Below are 18,595 nucleotides of genomic sequence, written 5' to 3'. Positions count from 1 at the left end.
ATAGCCTCTGCCTCCTGGGCTCAAGCAATCCTCCTGCCTCAGCCTTCTGAGTAACTGGGACTAAATGCGAGCATCACCGTGCCTGGCTAATTTTTGTATTTTTTGTAGAGATGGGGTTTTGCCATGTTGCCCAGGCTAGCCTCAACCTCCTGGGGTCAAGTGATCCTCTGACCTCAGCATCCTGAGTATCTGGGACTATAAGGCGCATGCCACCATGCCCTGCTAATTTTTTAACTTTTTGTAGAGATGGGGTCTCACTACATTGCCTAGGTTGGTCTTGAACTCCTAGGCTCAAGCGATCCTCCTGCCTCAGCTTCCCAAACTGTTGGGATTACTGTGTGAGCCACTGCACCTGGCCTGAGGGCGTTTCTTGTTTCATCTTTCAGGCTGTTCAGCAAGGGACCATCAAGTGCAACTTTTCCGGGGTTGCCTTGGGCGATTCCTGGATCTCCCCTGTTGGTAAGTCTGACATTTTCAGGCATTTCTTCACTCCCCTTTGCCCATGCTTTCCTGGGACTTTGGGCTGTGTTGTCCAGATCAAAGAGCTAAGCAGCAGAACGTTCTGGGCCCTTAGAGAAAGTGTTTGCTGCATCCAAGAAATATAGGGACAGAGCACCTACCATGGACCACTAAGGGCTGAACTGAGTTTTCTTTAATTATCACAACAAAAGGATCAAATTTTACATTTGGAGGCATTCTGAAGACTCAGAGAGGTCATGAAATATGCTCTCTGCAACATAGGATGAGTGGCCTAGTCAGGATTCAAATCCGGGTCTGTGCGGCTCAGTACAAAGGCAAATCTGTTTTGTCATCCGCCCCCTCTACTTCCCTGATGCTGACATAAGCATTTGGTGTGAAATTTCCATCTGTTATGCTTATTGATGGCAAGACAAGGTTATCGTCTGGTCTTGCAACTCAGAGGTGTGCAGTTTCGTAATTGAGCATCCGTGTTGCGAGCATAAATAAGAGTTGTTTATGTTGCAGACACCCAGGGTGTGGTTCCAGACATCTGAAACAATCATCCTGGTGGCATTCACTCTAACACAGGATTTCTCAGCACTATTGACATTGTGGGTCATATAGTTCTTTTTGTGGGAGGCTGTCCTGTGCATTGTAGGATACTACCAGCAGCATCCTTGGCCTCTACTCAAGAGATGCTAGTAGACCCACTCCAGTGTGACAACCAGAAATGTCTCCCTGGGGAACAAAACCATCCCTGATTGAGAACCATTGTTCTAACCTAACCAAACGTGATTTTCCCCAGGCAAAACCAAACTCCGGAGTTAGAAATCAGAAGAGAGGCTGCCTAGGGGCAAGGGCGGGAAATAAGCATGAAAGGGACATGAAGGAACTATATCTTGATTGCAGGGGGTGGTTACACGGGCATATGCATTCATCAAAACTCTTCCGAAGGTACACTTGTGATTTGTGATTATGGCTCAGTTTTTTAAAAATAATCATTTATAAAAGGTAATATTTCCCCCTAAAAGGTAGGGATTCGCTTGTTACAGAGCCATGTTCCCAATAACCATTACAACTTGGAACGGTTATTTCTTGCCCTCATGTTTGCCATCTGCAGGGTAGGACTGAAGTTACATAAAACTGAGTCAGCATGAAGACGAGGGTTGCTATTTGTTTATCTGTTTTTCCTTCCTGGGTGGATCTCATAGGACATCATAAAACTGCAAAAGCCTAGGTCAGCAGCATGAGAGTTTCTTGTCAGATACTGCTCTTTTGTTCAAGTTGATGACAAGACAAAGTCTCCATCGGGTCTTGGCAACCGAGAGGTGTGCTGTTTCATAACTGAGCATCCTCATTGGGAACACAGATGAGAGTTGTTTATGACTCAAAATTACGATGCTGGCCCTCTCACTTCCTCATGGGGTCTTCTCAGTTTCACGATAGCACTAAGTACTTTGCATGTGCTAACTTCATGTAATCCTTACAACAATTCCATGGGATGGATGCTATTGTTATCCTAATTTTGTAAATATGAAACTGAGACTCAAGAGAGGTTAAGCAACTTTCTTAGAGTCACCCAGCTGAATGGTAAAACTGGGATTCAAATCCAGGCAGCAGGTACTGGAATCCAAGCAACCTAACCACCTTGCCACACGGTCTCTCCAAGATCAGTAAGCTTTGCTTCCTGGCTTTGCAAGTGTTTTTCCTCCTGTTTGGAATCTACCTTTTCCTCCTTGCCGTGACCCACTTTACCTTATGAATCTGTTTGTCTGGATTGTAATCCATCCTTCCAGATCCACTTTAAGTATTGCCCCTCTATACCAGAAACATTGGTTTTTGAGGAAGAAGTATTGTTAATTTCCATGAACAATTGTTAATTGCTTGCTAAGTAGTAGATACTGTTCTAGGTGCTAGGCAAAGACACATAGATATGCTCCTGATCTTCAAGAAGGTCTTGATCTGCACTGTCACTAAGCCCGTGTGACCATGTCAGTATGGTAACCACTTGCCACATGTGACTATATAAATTTAATTATAATTTTTAAATACAATTTCAGTTTTTCAGTGGCACTCTCCACACCCAAGTGCTCCATAGACACATGTGGCTATTGGCTAGCATTTTGGACTGCACGGATATGGAACACTTCCATTACTGCAGAAAGTTCTATTGAACAACGCAGGCCTACTTCAAAGGTTGGTAAACAAGGGCCCATGAGTCAAGTCTGCCCTGCCGCCTGCTCTGGTAAATACATTTTTTTTTTTTGTTGTTTGTTTGTTTGTTTGTTTTGAGACAGAGTTTTGCTCTTGTTGCCCAGGCTGGAGTGCAATGGTGCGATCTCGGCTTACTGTAACCTCCGCCTCCCAGGTTTAAGCGATTCTCCTGTCTCAGACTCCTGAGTAGCTGGGATTACAGGTTCCCGCCACTACACCTGGCTAATGTTTTCGGTATTTTTAGTAGAGATGGGGTTTCACCATGTTGGCCAGGCTGGTCTCCAACTCCTGACCTCAGGTGATCTGCCCGCCTTAGCCTCCCAAAATGCTGGGATCAAAGGCGTGAGCCACCGCACCCGGCCGGTAAAAGTTCATTCACTGTCTGTGGCTGTTTGGAGACTGTAAGAACACAGTTGAGTAGTTGCAACCGAGATAGGCTGGCCTACAGGGCCAAAATTATTTACTATCTGCCCTTTTACAGAAAGGTTACCAATCTCTGGCCCAGATCAAACAAGAAGTGGGATGCATTGGAGAACTGCAACCAAACCTGTTTCAAGAAACTAAGGCACAAGTTTGAAGGTTAAGCCCAGGAGGTGATTAACAGCTAGGCCACGGAAGTCCTGATGTGCCTGCATTTCTCACAGTGTACTCTAAAAGAATACCAGTCCAGGCCAGGCGTGGTGGTTCACACCTGTAATCCCAGCACTTTTGGGAGACCAAAGCGGGCGGATTGCTTGAACCCAAAAGTTCGGGACCAGACTGGGCAACATGGACTTAGTTCCTGCAGAACTAAGACTACTTGAAACCTACTTTGAGACACTTTGCCTTAAGGAGCCATTGAATACTTTTAAGCTAAGGAGAGACATACTCAAATGTGCTTTGTAAGTTGAGGTCCTTGATTCTTTGTTGGCGTGTCTTTCAATAGCACTTGTCTTACCTAGTGATATAGTATTTAATAGTTGTGAGCTTGTCTAAACCAAGGTCAACTACTGTTCTCTTTGAGGACAGGCATTATGTTACTCACAGTTATATCTTAAGCTTTTGCTGCCTCCAGACCCTTAGTAAATTCTCAATGTGTTTGTGGGATGGGAATGAGCCAATTGGCAATATAGCCACTTGCGTTGTTGCAAACTCATTAGTCATCTTCCTTATTTAGCTCCTTGGCAGAACCTAGTATCTCCAAACTGGAGGAGCAAATAAGATGCAGAGCAGAAATGTGAGGGTGGAGAAATATTTTAAGCTGTCAAAAGGCCTAGAGGTCCACAGATAAGAGCCTCCACCTGCATACCTACAGCCTGCCTATGGGGATGCTGTCACCGGTAATGATTCACTTGCTGGGCCAGTATCAGGCCAAATTAATGTGCCATTATTCTTAAGAGTCAACAGACAGGCCCTCACACCCTCATCCCACCTTCCAGCCACTGTGTCATCAGCCCGCCTCCTGCATGGGTGCAGGTGATTTGAGGAGCCTTCCAATCCAAAGCTACCAGGTTTCTTGCTTCTGTCTCTTTCTTCTTTGGAGAGAAGACAGTTAGGTTTGTCTTTGGAAAGACAGAGGTATGACATACTTGATTTGTACATATGTGGTTTCCTTTAGATTCGGTGCTCTCCTGGGGACCTTACCTGTACAGCATGGTAAGTAGATATACATCTGCGCCCTGCGGGTAAACAACCCAGCCGATCTCTTCCGGCTGTGACCCCAGGAAAAGAGATGCTGGATGAGTTTGCCTATGTGGATGACACTGCTCTTTAGGGACTACTCATCCATATAGAGTTGGAGACCCAAAGCAAGAGCTTGCCTCAGGGGACCGGGCGCGGTGGCTCACGCCTGTAATCCCAGCACTTTGGGAGGCCGAGGCGGGCGGATCACAAGGTCAGGAGATCGAGACCACGGTGAAACCCCGCCTCTACTAAAAATACAAAAAATTAGCCGGGCGCGGTTGTGGGCGCCTGTAGTCCCAACTACTCGGGAGGCTGAGGTAGGAGAATGGCGTGAACCCGGGAGGCGGAGCTTGCAGTGAGCCGAGATCGCGCCACTGCACTCCAGCCTGGGCGACAGAGCGAGACTCTGTCTCAAAAAAAAAAAAAAAAAAAAAGAGCTTGCCTCAGGGACAAATTGAAAGAAAATCAGCACACATCACTTTTTTCCAGATACAAGAAACACATTTTTCCAATTCCCTAAATTGTTATTACAAAAATTTTCAAATATGCAGAAACGTTGACAGATCACTGTGAATACCTTCTTAGGTTCAGTTGACAGTTTGCCGTATTTCCTCCAATAAACATGTGGCTTGTAACAATATACTTTGATATGTGAGCTTCTGTTCTCCTTCCTTCCCCTCTTTCTCCTACCCCTACCTAACTGCAGCAGCACCAGATTGATGTTCCCAAGTAAAGCGGGTCTTTTTGCTCTTGGTTTGCATTCCAGTCTCTTCTCGAAGACAAAGGTCTGGCAGAAGTGTCCGAGGTTGCAGAGCAAGTCCTGAGTGCCGTAAATAAGGGGCTCTACAGAGAGGCCACAGAGCTGTGGGGGAAAGCAGAAATGATCATTGAACGGGTAAAAAGGGGACAAACTCAGAGGCCAGCGTGCTTGGCTTTTTCTGGTGGGTACAGGGTACGTTGTTGGTATTGTCAAACTTGGGGTCTATCCTGAGCCTCCCCACGTATCTGCAAATGATTACATGCTAGATAATACATCTCTTGGGTCTGAGCAGTGATGTAGTGGCTTCTTACAGAGTCAGAAAGCCACCCAGGCCTGCAAGACTTGCTTGTCCTTGACTAAATGTATGGATTCTATTTAAAAAAAAAAAAAAAGACTATCTTGCAGAGGTGAGTGTGTGGAGACAACAGATTCCCTTATTAGGACCCTTGCCAACCAACATTCTGACTCCAGAGAACCAGAAGGAAAGAATGCGCTGGCTAAGGACTGGGAGTGTAGGCCCTTCTGCAGCTCTGTTCTCCTTATAAATTAACACCTAGGCCCTTGGTTTTTTTCCCTGCGGGGCCTGATCACTGCTCATATGAGATGCTTACCACTCCAGGGAGAGTAGGCTGACACAGCTGGTTTCTGAAACTTCAGAGCTGCATTTCTTTCTTTCTTTCTTTTATTTTTTATTTTTCCCTTTTTAAATTTTTTTTTTTTTGAGACAGTCTTGCTCTGTCACCCAGGCTGGAGTGCAATGGCACAGTCTCGCCTCACTGCAACCTCTGCCTCCTGGGCTCAAGTGATTCTCCTGCCTCAGCCTTCCAAGTTGCTGAGATAACAGGCATGCGCCACTGCACCCAGCTAATTTTTGTATTTTTAATAGAGACAGGGTTTCACCATGTTGCCCAGGCTGGTCTTGAACTCCGGACCTCAGGTGATCCACCCACCTCAGCCTCCCAAAGTGCTGGGATTACAGGTGAGAGCCACTCCACCTGGCCTCTTTCTTTCCTTCTTTTTTTTTTTTTGAGACCAAGTCTGGCTCTGTCAACTACACTGTAGTGCAGTGGCCCGATCTCGGCTCACTGCAACCTCTGCCTCCTGGGTTCAAGTGATTCTCATGCCTCAGCCTGCAGAGTAGTTGGGACTACAGTTGAGCACCACCACGCCCGGCTGATTTTTGTGTTTTCAGTAGAGAGGGGTTTCACCATGTTGACCAGGCTGGTCTCGAACTCCTGGGCTCAAGTGATCCACCCACCTCAGCCTCCGAAGTGCTGGGATTACAGGTGTGAGCCACCAGGCACAGCCAAAGCTGTATTTCTTTCTGATCCAAGCAAATTTACAAAATTAAAGCTGCCCTTGGATAAGATAAAGAGCCATGTGCCTTTCTGTTTGGCAGCTTTGATGATAGGAAAACAAAACAAACAGCCAAATAAACTTTATATTTCAGAACACAGACGGGGTGAACTTCTATAACATCTTAACTAAAAGCACTCCCACGTCTACAGTGGAGTCGAGTCTAGAATTCACACAGAGCCACCTAGGTGAGTGAACCTTGAAGTTATTAGTCCCTGCCTCAGCCTCCATGCAAAAAGAAACCTGTTTATAAAAAAAACTTTATTAACGTATAATTTGCATGCCATGAAATTAACTCATTGTAAGTGGTTTTCAGTATATTCCCAGAGTTGTGCAGTCATTGCTACAATCCAGTTTTGGAGCATTTCCGTCACCCCAAAGAGATCCCACGTGTCTGCTTGCAGACAGTTCTCATTCCCACTCCCAGCCCCAGGCCACCACTCATCTGCCTTCTGTCTCTCTAGATTTGTCTCTTCTGAACATTTTATATAAATACAATCACACAATAGTCTTTTGCACTGGCTTCTGTCACATAACATGATGTTTTTAAAGTTTAAAAACCAGCTTCCATACACCAAATTACAACATCAATTCAAGGCTGAATTTAGTCGTCTTTCAGCCAACCAAGAAGCGTATAAAGGCTGCAGGATACCCTAGGTTCCACTTCCTAGGTGATTCCCTTTGGTCATTCTGGAGAATCCCAACAGCCCCCAGGTCTATAGAGTGTACAGTCAATACTATTGGGTTGGTGCAAAAGTAACCGCGGTTTTTGACAGGTTTCAAAAACAATTAACTCACAACCAGTGAAGCGTTATTTCCCTTCCCACCCAGCTCCCTACCAACCCCTTATTTTGAACCAATTTTGACAAATCTATTTTTTCCCTTTTTTTTTTCTTTTTTTTAAGAGTTGGGGTTTCACTCTGTTGCCCAGGCTGGAGTGCCATTGAAATTTAGAAATTTTGCCATTACTTTTAATGGCAAAAACTGCAGTTACTTTTGCACCAACCTAATACTAAAGCCTCTCCACTTTCAGTGTGTTTCTGACCTTCTTCCTCCCGCTGGGGGTGAATCAAGGTGACGCTTTCCCTCTTCCAGCTGAATCTGAAACTCTCCCTCTCGCTGTGCAGCATCCCCAGCGGCTTGGTAAAGATGTCCTCATGGCCAGGTGCAGTGGCTCACACCTGTAATCCCAGCACTTTGGGAGGCTGAGGCGGGCGGGCGGTTCACGAGGTCAGGAGATCGAGACCATCCTGGCCAACATGGCAAAACCCCGTCTCTACTAAAAATACAAAAATTAGCTGGGCATGGTGGCGTGTGCCTATAGTCCCAGCTACTCGGGAGGCTGAGGCGGGAGAATCGCTTGAACCCGGGAGGCGGAGGTTACAGTGAGCCGAGATCGCGCCACTGCACTCCAGAGCGAGAGAGAGACAGAGCGAGACTCCGTCTCAAAAAAAAAAAAAAACGATGTCCTCTTGTCCTTACTTCCAGTCCTTTGACTCACCGTCTACCAATTTGGTTTTAGTTCGTCTTTGTCAGCGCCACGTGAGACACCTACAACAAGACGCCCTAAGCCAGCTCATGAATGGCCCCATCAGAAAGAAGCTCAAAATTATTCCTGAGGATCAATCCTGGGGAGGTACTTATGCGACCTAATTAAGTGCCGTTTGTAGAGTTATGGGGAGAAAAGAGGTGCAAATTCAGAGACCTGAATTTGTAGGATGGGTTTTGTTGTTGGTGATGATAGGTTACAGGTAAACCATATTACTATCCACATTTTGTAGGTGAGCAAATAGATATAGAGACAGTAAATGACTTGTCAGGGCTGTGAGGGCTGGATGCAGTGGCTCACGCCTATAATCCCACCACTATGGAAGACTGAGTTGAGAGGATTGCTTGAGGCCACAGTTGAGCAACACAGTAAAACCCCCATCTCTACAAGAAAATAGAAAAATTAGCTGGGCGTGGTGGCTCACGCCTGTAATCCCAGCACTTTGGGAGGCTGAGGTGGGCGGATCACGAGGTCAGGAGATCGAGACCATCCTGGCTAACACAGGGAAACCCCGTCTCTACTAAAAATACAAAAAATTAGCCAGGCGTGGTGGCAGGCGCCTGTAGTCCCAGCTACTTGGGAGGCTAAGGCAGGAGAATGGCGTGAACCCGGGAGACAGAGCTTGCAGTGAGCCGAGATCACACCACTGCCCTCCAGCCTGGGCGACAGAGCAAGGCTCTGTCTCAAAAAAAAAAAAAAAAAGAAAAAAGAAAAATTAGCTAGGCATGGTGGTATGTGACATATAGTCCTAACTACTTGCTTGAACCCAGGAGTTTGAGGCTACAGTGAGCTATGATTGTGCCAGTGCACTCCAGCCTGGGCAACAGAGAAATCCTGTTTCTTAAAAAAGGAAAAAAAAAGATTTGTCAAAATTGGTTCAAAATAAGGGGTTGGCAGGGAGCTGAGTGGGGAGGGAAATAATGCATAATTGGTTGTGAGTTAATAATTATTGAAGCCTGGTATGGGTACATCGGAGCGTTGTACACTACTCTTTTGTATCCATTTGAAATTTTTCATAATAAAAAAGCTACATCCAAGGCCACAGTTGGTTGCAGATGAGATTTCGTGCCAAAGGTCCTTGCAGGATGTCAGACAGCCCAAGTGACCAGCTCTCTCTTGCTGACCTCCCCAGGCATCCTGACGCTAGATGTGGCCGGGCATTACTGCATTCTGGTCTCAAGGCTGTGGTGAGGAAATGATGAAATCCTTAAGAGACCAGGGCCAGGTAGAAATCTTGGATAAGTTCCTACTTTATTCCTGTAGGGAGGCCTTGAGCAAGCAGAGATCTCAGGTTTCTGAAGGGAAAACACTCCGAGCTAAAGAGGGTTTTGTTTCATGTGTGTTCAAGATACCCCAAGGATATGGGGTCAGTGGTCCTGTGGCTGCTGCTGGGAGCCTACGATATGCGGCTGCTGGGAGCTTTCTCAGGGGACATGGGTCCTCCTCTCCCAACCTGCAGTCACCAGAGGGCTCATTCTATCCCTGGTTTTTTCATTACTCCTGACTGCTGAGAGAATGTTAGAAATGAAGAAAAATTAGCTCAAATAAAAAGAGCTGGGTGTGACTGGGTGTGGTGGCTCACGCCTGTAATCTCAGCATTTTGGGAGGTCGGGTGGGTGGATCACCTGAGGTTGGGAGTTCGAAACCAGCCTGACCAACATGGAGAAACCCCGGCTCTACTAAAAATACAAAAGTAGCCGGGTGGGGTGGCAGACGCCTGTAACCTCTGAAAACTGTCTGAAAAACAAAAAAAGAGTTGGGTGTGGTGGTGTGCACCTGTAGTCTCAGCTACTTGGGAGGCTGAGGTGGGAGGATCGCTTAAACCTGGGAGGTAGAGGCTGCAGTGAGCTGAGATTGTGCCCCTGCACTCCAGCCTGGGTGACAAGGTGAGACTCTGTCTCAAATAAATAAATAAATAAATAAATAAATAAATAAAAATTAAATTAAAAAAAAAAAGATTTCTTATCTCCTAGGACAATGAAGAAGAAAATGGTATGTTGCTTGTCAAATGCCTCCTTGGCAGTGAGTAGCGAATAATGGTGGCTGCCACTGTTATTGCTGTCATTCAGTGTTTTGATAATGCTGATGGGCAGGAGCCAGCGAGAGTGTGCTCACTAGCTCCTGTCTTGCCTGGGGCTTGTTATTCATTTGGCTTTCCTGAGGGCCAGCTCTGAATTGGTTTAGGTTTGATCTGGTTTATTATAAGGTAGGCCCACTTGTTCAGGACTTGAAACTTGGCCCTGGTGTTACTCAAAAAAACAGGAAAACTGACATTGGCCCAAAGCACAGTTTATTCCCTGAGTGTACCAGCCTAATGAGTATTTCCTGGGTCTCTCCCTCCCTGTTTCCTTGGACAGTAGCCTATTCCAGGTGTCAATTCCTCATTAAAGATGGCGCCTGCTATCATCTCAAGCTCTCAAGAGAATGGACCACATGAGCTATTTATGTGTGCCTTACACCCGACCAGTCGGCACAAATTTCTGGGTTGGTTCATCCCTGTTTGTGAAGCATCTGTGCATTCAGTCGTTGTTCGGTGCTGGAGCCCAAGATGCTCTGGGCTGAAAGGTATCTCCTGTTTTGGCAGATTCCAAGCTACTCCCTCTTTCTCCTTCCCCATGTGCAGGCCAGGCTACCAACGTCTTTGTGAACATGGAGGAGGACTTCATGAAGCCAGTCATTAGCATTGTGGACAAGTTGCTGAAGGCAGGGATCAACGTGACCGTGTATAATGGACAGCTTGATCTCATCGTAGATACCATGGGTAGGAATTGACTCTGAGGGGCACATAGAGGCAGTTTTATGGGTTCAACTGGAAGGGAACTGGCCTGGGACATGTCAGTCTTGGGGTGGATGATGTTGACATGCCAGGAGGAAGGCCATTTCCCATTACATTCACCTACCCCTGACCTTGATTATTCAGAGTGGGGAGCTGCATGTGGCTGTGACCCCTCAGAAGCCTGGGCCTATCCGGGTTTGGGGTTCCTTAGGTATGATTAAAGAAAAGAACAGCACCTGTCTCTACCACAAAACTTAGACATTTTCCTGGTTATTGGACAAGTGCACTATTTAATTAAGGGAGAGCCTCATTTTTGTGCGACATCACAGTCGATGTTGACCACTGCAGAGTGAATTAAAACTAAACCCTAATGACTGTAACCCTGAAGACCCAGGGGAAATGGTCTTTGTGGATTCCCGACTGCTGCCCTATCACCTACCACCTATTTAATTTGCTCACTTCCAAATTAAATAGGGCCTGGTGGAGGCTCAGAGACAGGTTCCCTGACCTGGCAGGCTAATTGAGGCACAAGGTCTGACGGGTGTGATGCGCCTTGTCAAACCAGAAGGATTGAATATTTTTGTGACTGGTAAGCAAGGGACACCAAGGACAATTTGGAAAGCTGCTGCATTGCTCCATGAACAGCCCAGGTGATCCTTATCACTATCTCCTGACATTTCTCAGTCCTCCTCACGGGCCTGTCTGCCTCCAGAGGTCCCCAGTTCCCTTCCTAAAGAGCAGATGGCAGGGAGAGATACAGAGGCAAAAGCAGTCAGGCTTTGCAGCTGTTAGGTTTCTCCCAGCAGCCTAGGTTTCACTGGGAGTCAGAAATGCAGATGCTCAGGCCCTACCCTGATCTTCTGAATCCGAGTTTGCATTTTAACAAGATCCCGAGTGAGTTTCATGCATACTGCAGTTTGGGAAGCACCAACTTTTAGGACCTCGACTTTTTTCCTACTCTACCCAGCTGTTCATGCCAGGCCTTTCTCTTTGTCCTTCTCACCAGGTCAGGAGGCCTGGCTGCGGAAACTGAAGTGGCCAGAACTGCCTAAATTCAGTCAGCTGAAGTGGAAGGCCCTGCACAGTGACCCTAAATCTTTGGAAACGTCTGCTTTTGTTAAGTCCCACAAGAACCTGGCTTTCTACTGGATTCTGAAAGCTGGTCACATGGTAAGAGACAGCTTTTGTTCCAGACTTAAAAATCACCCTGAGAGGGAAGCCACAGGCAGTTCTATGTCTCTGTCCGCTGCCCAGGCGGGTCTTGTAAGAAGTACGAGGGCCCGAGGGCCAGGTGTGGTGGCTCACGCCTGTAATCTCAGCACTTTGGGAGACGAAGGCGGGTGGATTGCTGGAGCCCAGGAGTTTGAGACCAGCCTGGGCCACATGGAGAAACCTTGTCTCTACAAAAAATATGAAAATTAGACCAGGCACAGAGGCTCATGCCTGTAATCCCAGCACTTTGGGAGGCTGAGACGGGTGGATCGCTTGAGCTCCAGAGTTCAAGACCAGCCTTGGCAACATGGCGAAACCCTGTCTCTACAAAAATTTACCGGGTGTGGTAGCACACACCTGTAATCCCAGCTACTTGGGAGGCTGAAGCACGAGAATTGCTTGAACCCAGGAGGCGGAGGTTGCGGTGAGCCAAGATAGCACCACTGCACTCCAGCCTGGGCAACAGAGTGAGACTCTGTCTCAAAAAAGAACAAAAATTAGCCGGGTGCGGTGGCGCATGCCCATGGTCTCAGCTGCTCAGGAGGCTGAGTGAGGTGGGAGGATTGATTGAGCCTGAAAATTAGAAGCTATAGTGAGCCAAGATCGTGCCACTCCACTCCAGCCTGACAGAGCGAGACCCTGTCTCAAAAAAAAAAAAAAAAAAAGAAAGCAAAAGAAAAAGAAAGAAATACTTAGGGCTTGGGAGTGTTTTGAGTTTCCTAACAAAATTCCGCTATTAGCACTAGGCACTGCGAGCACAAGGGTGAGTGGTGCCCAGTCCCTGTCCTCAAGGAGCTTGTGGTCTAGAGACAGACAGGCAAGGAGACTGTCAACAGCATGGGGTGAGCAATGCTAAGAGGGGGCTTGGCCCAGGGAAGGGTGCCCTGCCCAGGCTTGCAGATCTGGAAGATTGTGCCCCACGTGATGCGTAGGAGTGATTTAAGGAAAGAGGAGGAGGTGGGGAGCATGGAGAACAGTGAATACAAGGTCCAGAGGAGCCTCAGACGGCGAGGCCTTGGAATGGACACTGGAGGGAGGTGACTGCAGAGGGGAAGTTTTCATACCACACTAAGGAGTTAAAACACCAAGCAGGGGTTTTAAGTAAGGGAGTGAAATTAAGAGATTTGTCCAAGAAATACCATTCTAGCAGTAGAGGGCATGGGGCAAGCCTGGGGCCAAGGACCAGTCAATGAGGCTGTCAGGTAAATCCAGAAAGGAGGAAAGCGGATGGATTTGGTAAAGTGTAAAGAAGGGAAAATTGGCAGGACTTGGTAATCGTTTGGGGTGGAAAAATACTGAAGGGTGGCTTGCAGGTTTCTGCTCCAGCATCGTGGTTTGGGATGGAGGCAATTTGCACAAGCTAAGTTTGAATTGCCTATGGAACAGAAGGCAGAAGAAGAGCCTACAAATGAGACTGAGAAAGGAGCAGCCAGATAAGTGAGAAGGGAGACCAGGGATGCATGGCATCCCCAAAGCAGGGAGGGGTCCGTAGTGCCAAGTGAGAACTCAGGGGAAGGGTTGGAACGTGAGTGATGATGTGCTTACACCGATATCCTTGGCACCTGCGTTGGTGAGATGTTTTGGTGAGGTGGCAAACTCAGAAGCCAGAATGTAAAGACTGGAGAAAATGAATGAGTAGTGAGGAGAAGAGACAGCAGCTTCCTTTAAGAAGCCAGAGAAAGCAGCCCACTCTTAAAAGACACTTAATCTAGGCTGGGTGTGGTGGCTCACACCTGTAATCCCAGCATTTTGGGAGGTGAAGACAGATGGATCACCTGAGGTCAGGAGTTCGAGACCAGCCTGGCTAACATGGAGAAACCTTATCTTTACTAAAAATACAAGAATTAGCTGGGCATGATGGTGGGCACCTGTAATCCCAGCTACTCAGGAGGCTGAGACAGGAGAATCGCTTGAACCTGGGAGGCGAAGGTTGCAGTGAGCCAAGATCATGCCATTGCACTCCAGCTGGGGTGACAGAGCGAGACTCTGTCTCCAAAAGTAAATAAATAAATGAACAAACAAATAGACTTAATCTAAAGGGAGAACAAACAAGGCAGTAGGGCACAGAGGGAGAGGGCATTATTTATGGCTCTCAGGATTTGAGTACCTTCAATATTGACTTAAAAAAAAATTAGGAAGTCTTAGAGCAAAGCAGTGTTACGGATTGAGTACCCCTTATCTGAGATGTTTGGAAACAGAAATGTTTCAGATTTTTAATTTTTTTGGATTTTGGAATATTTGCATATCCATAATGAGATATCTTGGGGATCAGGCCCAAGTCTAGGCAATGGAATTCATTTATGTTTCATATACACCTTGTACACATAGACTGGAGGTACTTTTGTACAATGTTTTAAATATTTTTGTGCATGAAGCAACGTTTGTGTACATTGAGTTATTAGAGAGCAAAGGGTGGCTATTTCAGCCACCCATGGCTCTTCAACCAATCTGTGGCTGTTGAGCATCATATCATTTCTGACTCCAAATGTATATGCTGCCAATAAGCAATCTTTTTCTTGCACATAGTCACACATAAGTACTTCACAGTAAGACATACAACATACCATTAATACAGTGGAAAAATTGTGTGTTCAGAGTAACTGAGCAGTACAGTAGCATCACCAGAATACCTGTGTCAGCTGCTAGACAACAGCAACAGCAAGCAACAGCAGCTTTCAGTCTCTACCTACAATGCTGTGTTTTGATTAAAAGGTTACTGTACTGTAACCCCCTTGGGGATGCAGAAATAAAGTGTGTGTTGTGCGCCTGCATTTTGAATGCAACCCCCCATGGGGCAGGTGTGAAATATTCCACTTGTGGCCTCATGGTGGCACTCAAAAAGGCTGGAATTGTGGAGCATTTTGGATTTTCCAGTGAGGGATGCTCAGCCTGCACTAGAGAGAAGTCCCTGGCGAGGCTGGTAGGAGGGCATGGAACAAGCCAACCACACTCTCATGTACTAGAGTTCAGGTCCATTTCCTCTTGGTGTGTCACATATAGAACAACGGACCAGTTGGGGACAGGCTTAAAATAGCCCTTGGAGACTGTTGTTAAGTCGTCCCCAAACCACTTCCCCTTTCATTAATTAAATGACATTTTAGGATGCCCTACCGTGCCTGTGCTTCCTGGGGACTCTTGGCAGAAGAGTCAAGGATGGGTGTGCCATAGAGAATCATGGGGCCAGGGAATTGCAGAACAGGGAGACCATATACTCCAACCCCCTCTGTGTAGGGGAGAAACTGAGGCCTCTGCCCTTCCCCCTTTTGATGCTGTGTGGGAAGGAAATTTTAAAGGACTTATTCTAAAAATCTGGGGGAAAACAAAAGAAAGTTGAATAACAATGTGAAAATCGGATCCCATCCAAAGGGCCCTGTTTGTTTTTATTATTTGTGGCTCTCTCCTGTGAGCTTCCTTCTCAGCCATTTGTCTGTTCTCAATCCGGGATCCCTTCTAGACAGACTCCTTTAAAATGTTTGGAATCTTCCTTCTTCCTTGAACAGGCTAGGTCTCAGTATCATGAGCATGACCCTTACCAAGAAATCAACAGATCAGCCCCATATGGAGTAGAAGGTTCTTGCCTTAAACGCTGACTTCTCCAGGTCCCTGCCACCCAACCCAGTCAGGGCCCAGAAGAGCTTTCATCCAGTGCAGGAGTCATTTTCAGGAAGGACCCTCTCTCAGGGATGTGCCCAGGTGTCTGCACAGGTTGCTGTCATAGACCTGGCTCCCTTTTGGGAGCAAGGTTTCAGGATGTTGCCTCTGACCCCAGTCCTAGGAATAGCACCAGGAGCACTAACTCAGATGTTGTTTTTTTCTAGGTTCCTTCTGACCAAGGGGACATGGCTCTGAAGATGATGAGACTGGTGACTCAGCAAGAATAGGGTGAATGGTGCTGGAGATGAGCTGGTTTCTTTGGCCTTGGGGCACAGAGCTGAGCTGAGGCCGCTGAAGCTGTAGGAAGCTGAAGCTTTAGGAAGCGCCATTCTTCCCTGTATCTACCTGAGTGATCAAGAAGGTTCTGACCAGCTGCCGCCGAGGATAAAAATCATTGTCTCTGGAGGCAATTTGGAAATTATTTCTGCTGCTTAAAAAACCTAAGATTTTTTTAAGAAATGGATTTGTTTTCATCAAAATGAAGGATGATAATAGATTATTACTTTTTCTTATGACAGAAGCAAATGATGTGATTTATAGAAAAACTGGGAAATACAGGTACACAAAGAATAAATCAACACCTGTATACCCCCTTCCCAGGGTTACCAATTTAGCATATGTCCTTGCAGATTTTTTTTTTTTTTTGCTATATATACATATATATTTTTTACCAAAATGAATCATTACTGTATGTTGTTTCACTATTTGTTTAACATATCAGTATATCCAAAACACCTTTTCATGTCAATAAATGTTCCTCTATAACATTTTTAATGGCTGTGGAGCATTCTACTTTATGGTTATACGCTAGTTTATTTACAAAATTCCCAATTGCTTCGGACAAGTATAATAATTTCTAGTTTGTTGCTATTATACACAGTGCTCTGTTGATTCACCCTGATAGTTAGATTTTTTGTACCTCCTTATTTTCTTAGAATAAATTCATAAAAGTGTAATTATTTAGTCCAAGGATTGCCACATTTCCTTAAAATCAAAATAATTAGCTCAGGACTTTTAACTTTTTATTCATAGCTCAAGATCCACATAAGGAGGTTCGACGCCATGGCTCACACCTATAAACTCAGCACTTTGGGAGGTCGAGGCAGGAGGATCACTTGAGCCCAGGAGTTGAAGAACAGCCTGGGCAACATAGGGAGACCCCATTTCTACAAAAAAAGTAAAAACATTAGCTGAGCATGGTGGCACACACCTGTAGTCCCAACTACTCGGGAGGCTGAGGCAGGAGGATCACTTGAGCCAGTGAGGTTAAGGTTGCAGTGAACCATGATCAAGCCACTCACTCCAGCCTGGGTGACATAGAGACCCCCATCTCAAAAAAAAAAAAAAAAATTCTAGGCCGGGCGCGGTGGCTCAAGCCTGTAATCCCAGCACTTTGGGAGGCCGAGACGGGCGGATCACTAGGTCAGGAGATCGAGACCATCCTGGCGAACACGGTGAAACCCCGTCTCTACTAAAAAAATACAAAAAAAAAAAACTAGCCGGGCGAGGCGGCGGGCGCCTGTAGTCCCAGCTACTCAGGAGGCTGAGGCAGGAGAATGGCGTAAACCCGGGGGGCGGAGCTTGCAGTGAGCTGAGATCCGGCCACTGCACTCCAGCCCGGGCGACAGAGCCAGACTCCATCTCAAAAAAAAAAAAAAAAAAAAAAAAAAAAAAAAAATTCTGCGTAAGGGATCTAATAGCTTCTAGGACTGTCTGAAAAGAAATACCACCTCTTGTAGTTGCAGGGCTGATATTTTATTTATTTATTTATTTATTTATTCATTCATTCATTCATTCATTTGAGACAGGGGCTCACTCTGTGACCCAGGCTAGAGTGCAGTGGCACAGTCATGGCTCAGGTGATCCTCCTGCCCCAGCCTCCTGAGTAGCTAGTACCATAGGCATGCACCACCGCGCCCAGCTAAGTTTTAGAATTTTTTTGTAGAGTTGGGGTCTCACTATGTTACCCAGGCTGGTCTCGAACTCCCAGGCTCTAGCAATCCGCGTGCCTTGGGGTCCCATAGTGCTGGGATTACAGGCTTGAGTCACCAAGCCTGGCCAAGGGTTGAAATTTAAAATAACAGCCGGGGCTCACACCTGTAATCCCAGCACTTTGGGAGGCCGAGGCAGGCAGATCACAAGGTCAGAAGATCAAGACTATCCTGACTAACACAGTGAAACCCCGTCTCTACTAAAAATACAAAAAAAAAAAATGAGCCGGGTGTGGTGGTACGCACCGGTAGTCCCAACTACTTGAGAGACTGAGGCAGGAGAATGGCGTGAACTAGGGAGGCGGTGCTTGCAGTGAGCCGAGATCGCGCCACTGCACTCCAGCCTGGGTGACAGAGCAAGACTCCGTCTCAAAAGCAAATAAATAAATAAATAAATAAAATTAGAAAAATTAAAAAAAAAAAAACCCAAAGCTTATAGCTGCAGACTGTGAGGAAAGAGTTAACAGCAGGTTATGTCTACGTGACCAGCCCCTTCACACCCTGAGACTAAAAACAGTCTCCTGGGGCAGAGACTACACATTTTCCTATGGTTCACAGTTAGCAAGAACTCCAGTGTGCCCGTGGAAAGGAAGAACTTTAGAAGCCTGTGCTGGATACCCCTGGATGTCACCAATGTGTATCCTTTTTACCTGCTGCTTGTGATGTGCATCTTTTGTTCCAAAAAGCTGTTAGTATAACCTGCTACTGAGCCTTGTGAGTCTTGGTGAACCATCCAGCAAAGCAGTGAATTATAAAACAAGTTGAATTCCCAACCTCACAGAGTCTCTTCTGTTAAAAGTTAGTGCATTGGTTGGGAAGAAATGTAATTCTGAACATTGAGATGAGTCACCTGGGCAGATTTCAATGAAGCTAGGGGACCTCAAACCTTTTTGGCCATTAGAAGCAGCCCTTCCATGGCTGTCTGGGCAGGTTAATCGTGTCTTGCCCTAAGACCCTATAGT

General features: G+C 46.3%; 1 protein-coding gene across 6 annotated transcripts in view; it reads left to right on the top strand.

The window, feature by feature from the left end:
• Positions 1–16,413, top strand: part of SCPEP1 (serine carboxypeptidase 1) — a 29,647-nt gene extending 13,234 nt beyond the window's left edge. For 2 of the 6 annotated variants that reach the window (XM_005583800.5, XM_074019245.1), the window contains 8 exons: positions 387–459; positions 4,271–4,308; positions 5,102–5,230; positions 6,546–6,639; positions 7,974–8,087; positions 10,624–10,761; positions 11,783–11,946; positions 15,807–16,413. In XM_005583800.5, coding sequence (XP_005583857.1) covers positions 387–459; positions 4,271–4,308; positions 5,102–5,230; positions 6,546–6,639; positions 7,974–8,087; positions 10,624–10,761; positions 11,783–11,946; positions 15,807–15,869 — 813 coding nt within the window. In that variant the 3' untranslated portion in view covers positions 15,870–16,413. Of the gene's footprint in view, positions 1–386; positions 460–2,544; positions 2,656–4,270; positions 4,309–5,101; positions 5,277–5,981; positions 6,075–6,545; positions 6,640–7,973; positions 8,088–10,623; positions 10,762–11,782; positions 11,947–15,806 lie in introns of those variants that run through there. The other 4 variants (XM_065531303.2, XM_074019244.1, XM_074019246.1 and 1 more) reach the window with 3 other exon arrangements.
• Positions 16,414–18,595: the final 2,182 nt, after the last annotated feature.

Source organism: Macaca fascicularis, chromosome 16, assembly GCF_037993035.2.
Source record: "Macaca fascicularis isolate 582-1 chromosome 16, T2T-MFA8v1.1".
NCBI classification, from domain to species: Eukaryota; Metazoa; Chordata; class Mammalia; order Primates; family Cercopithecidae; genus Macaca; species Macaca fascicularis.
Note: the sequence above shows the minus strand (reverse complement) of the source record. Positions and strands in the feature narration are given on the sequence as shown.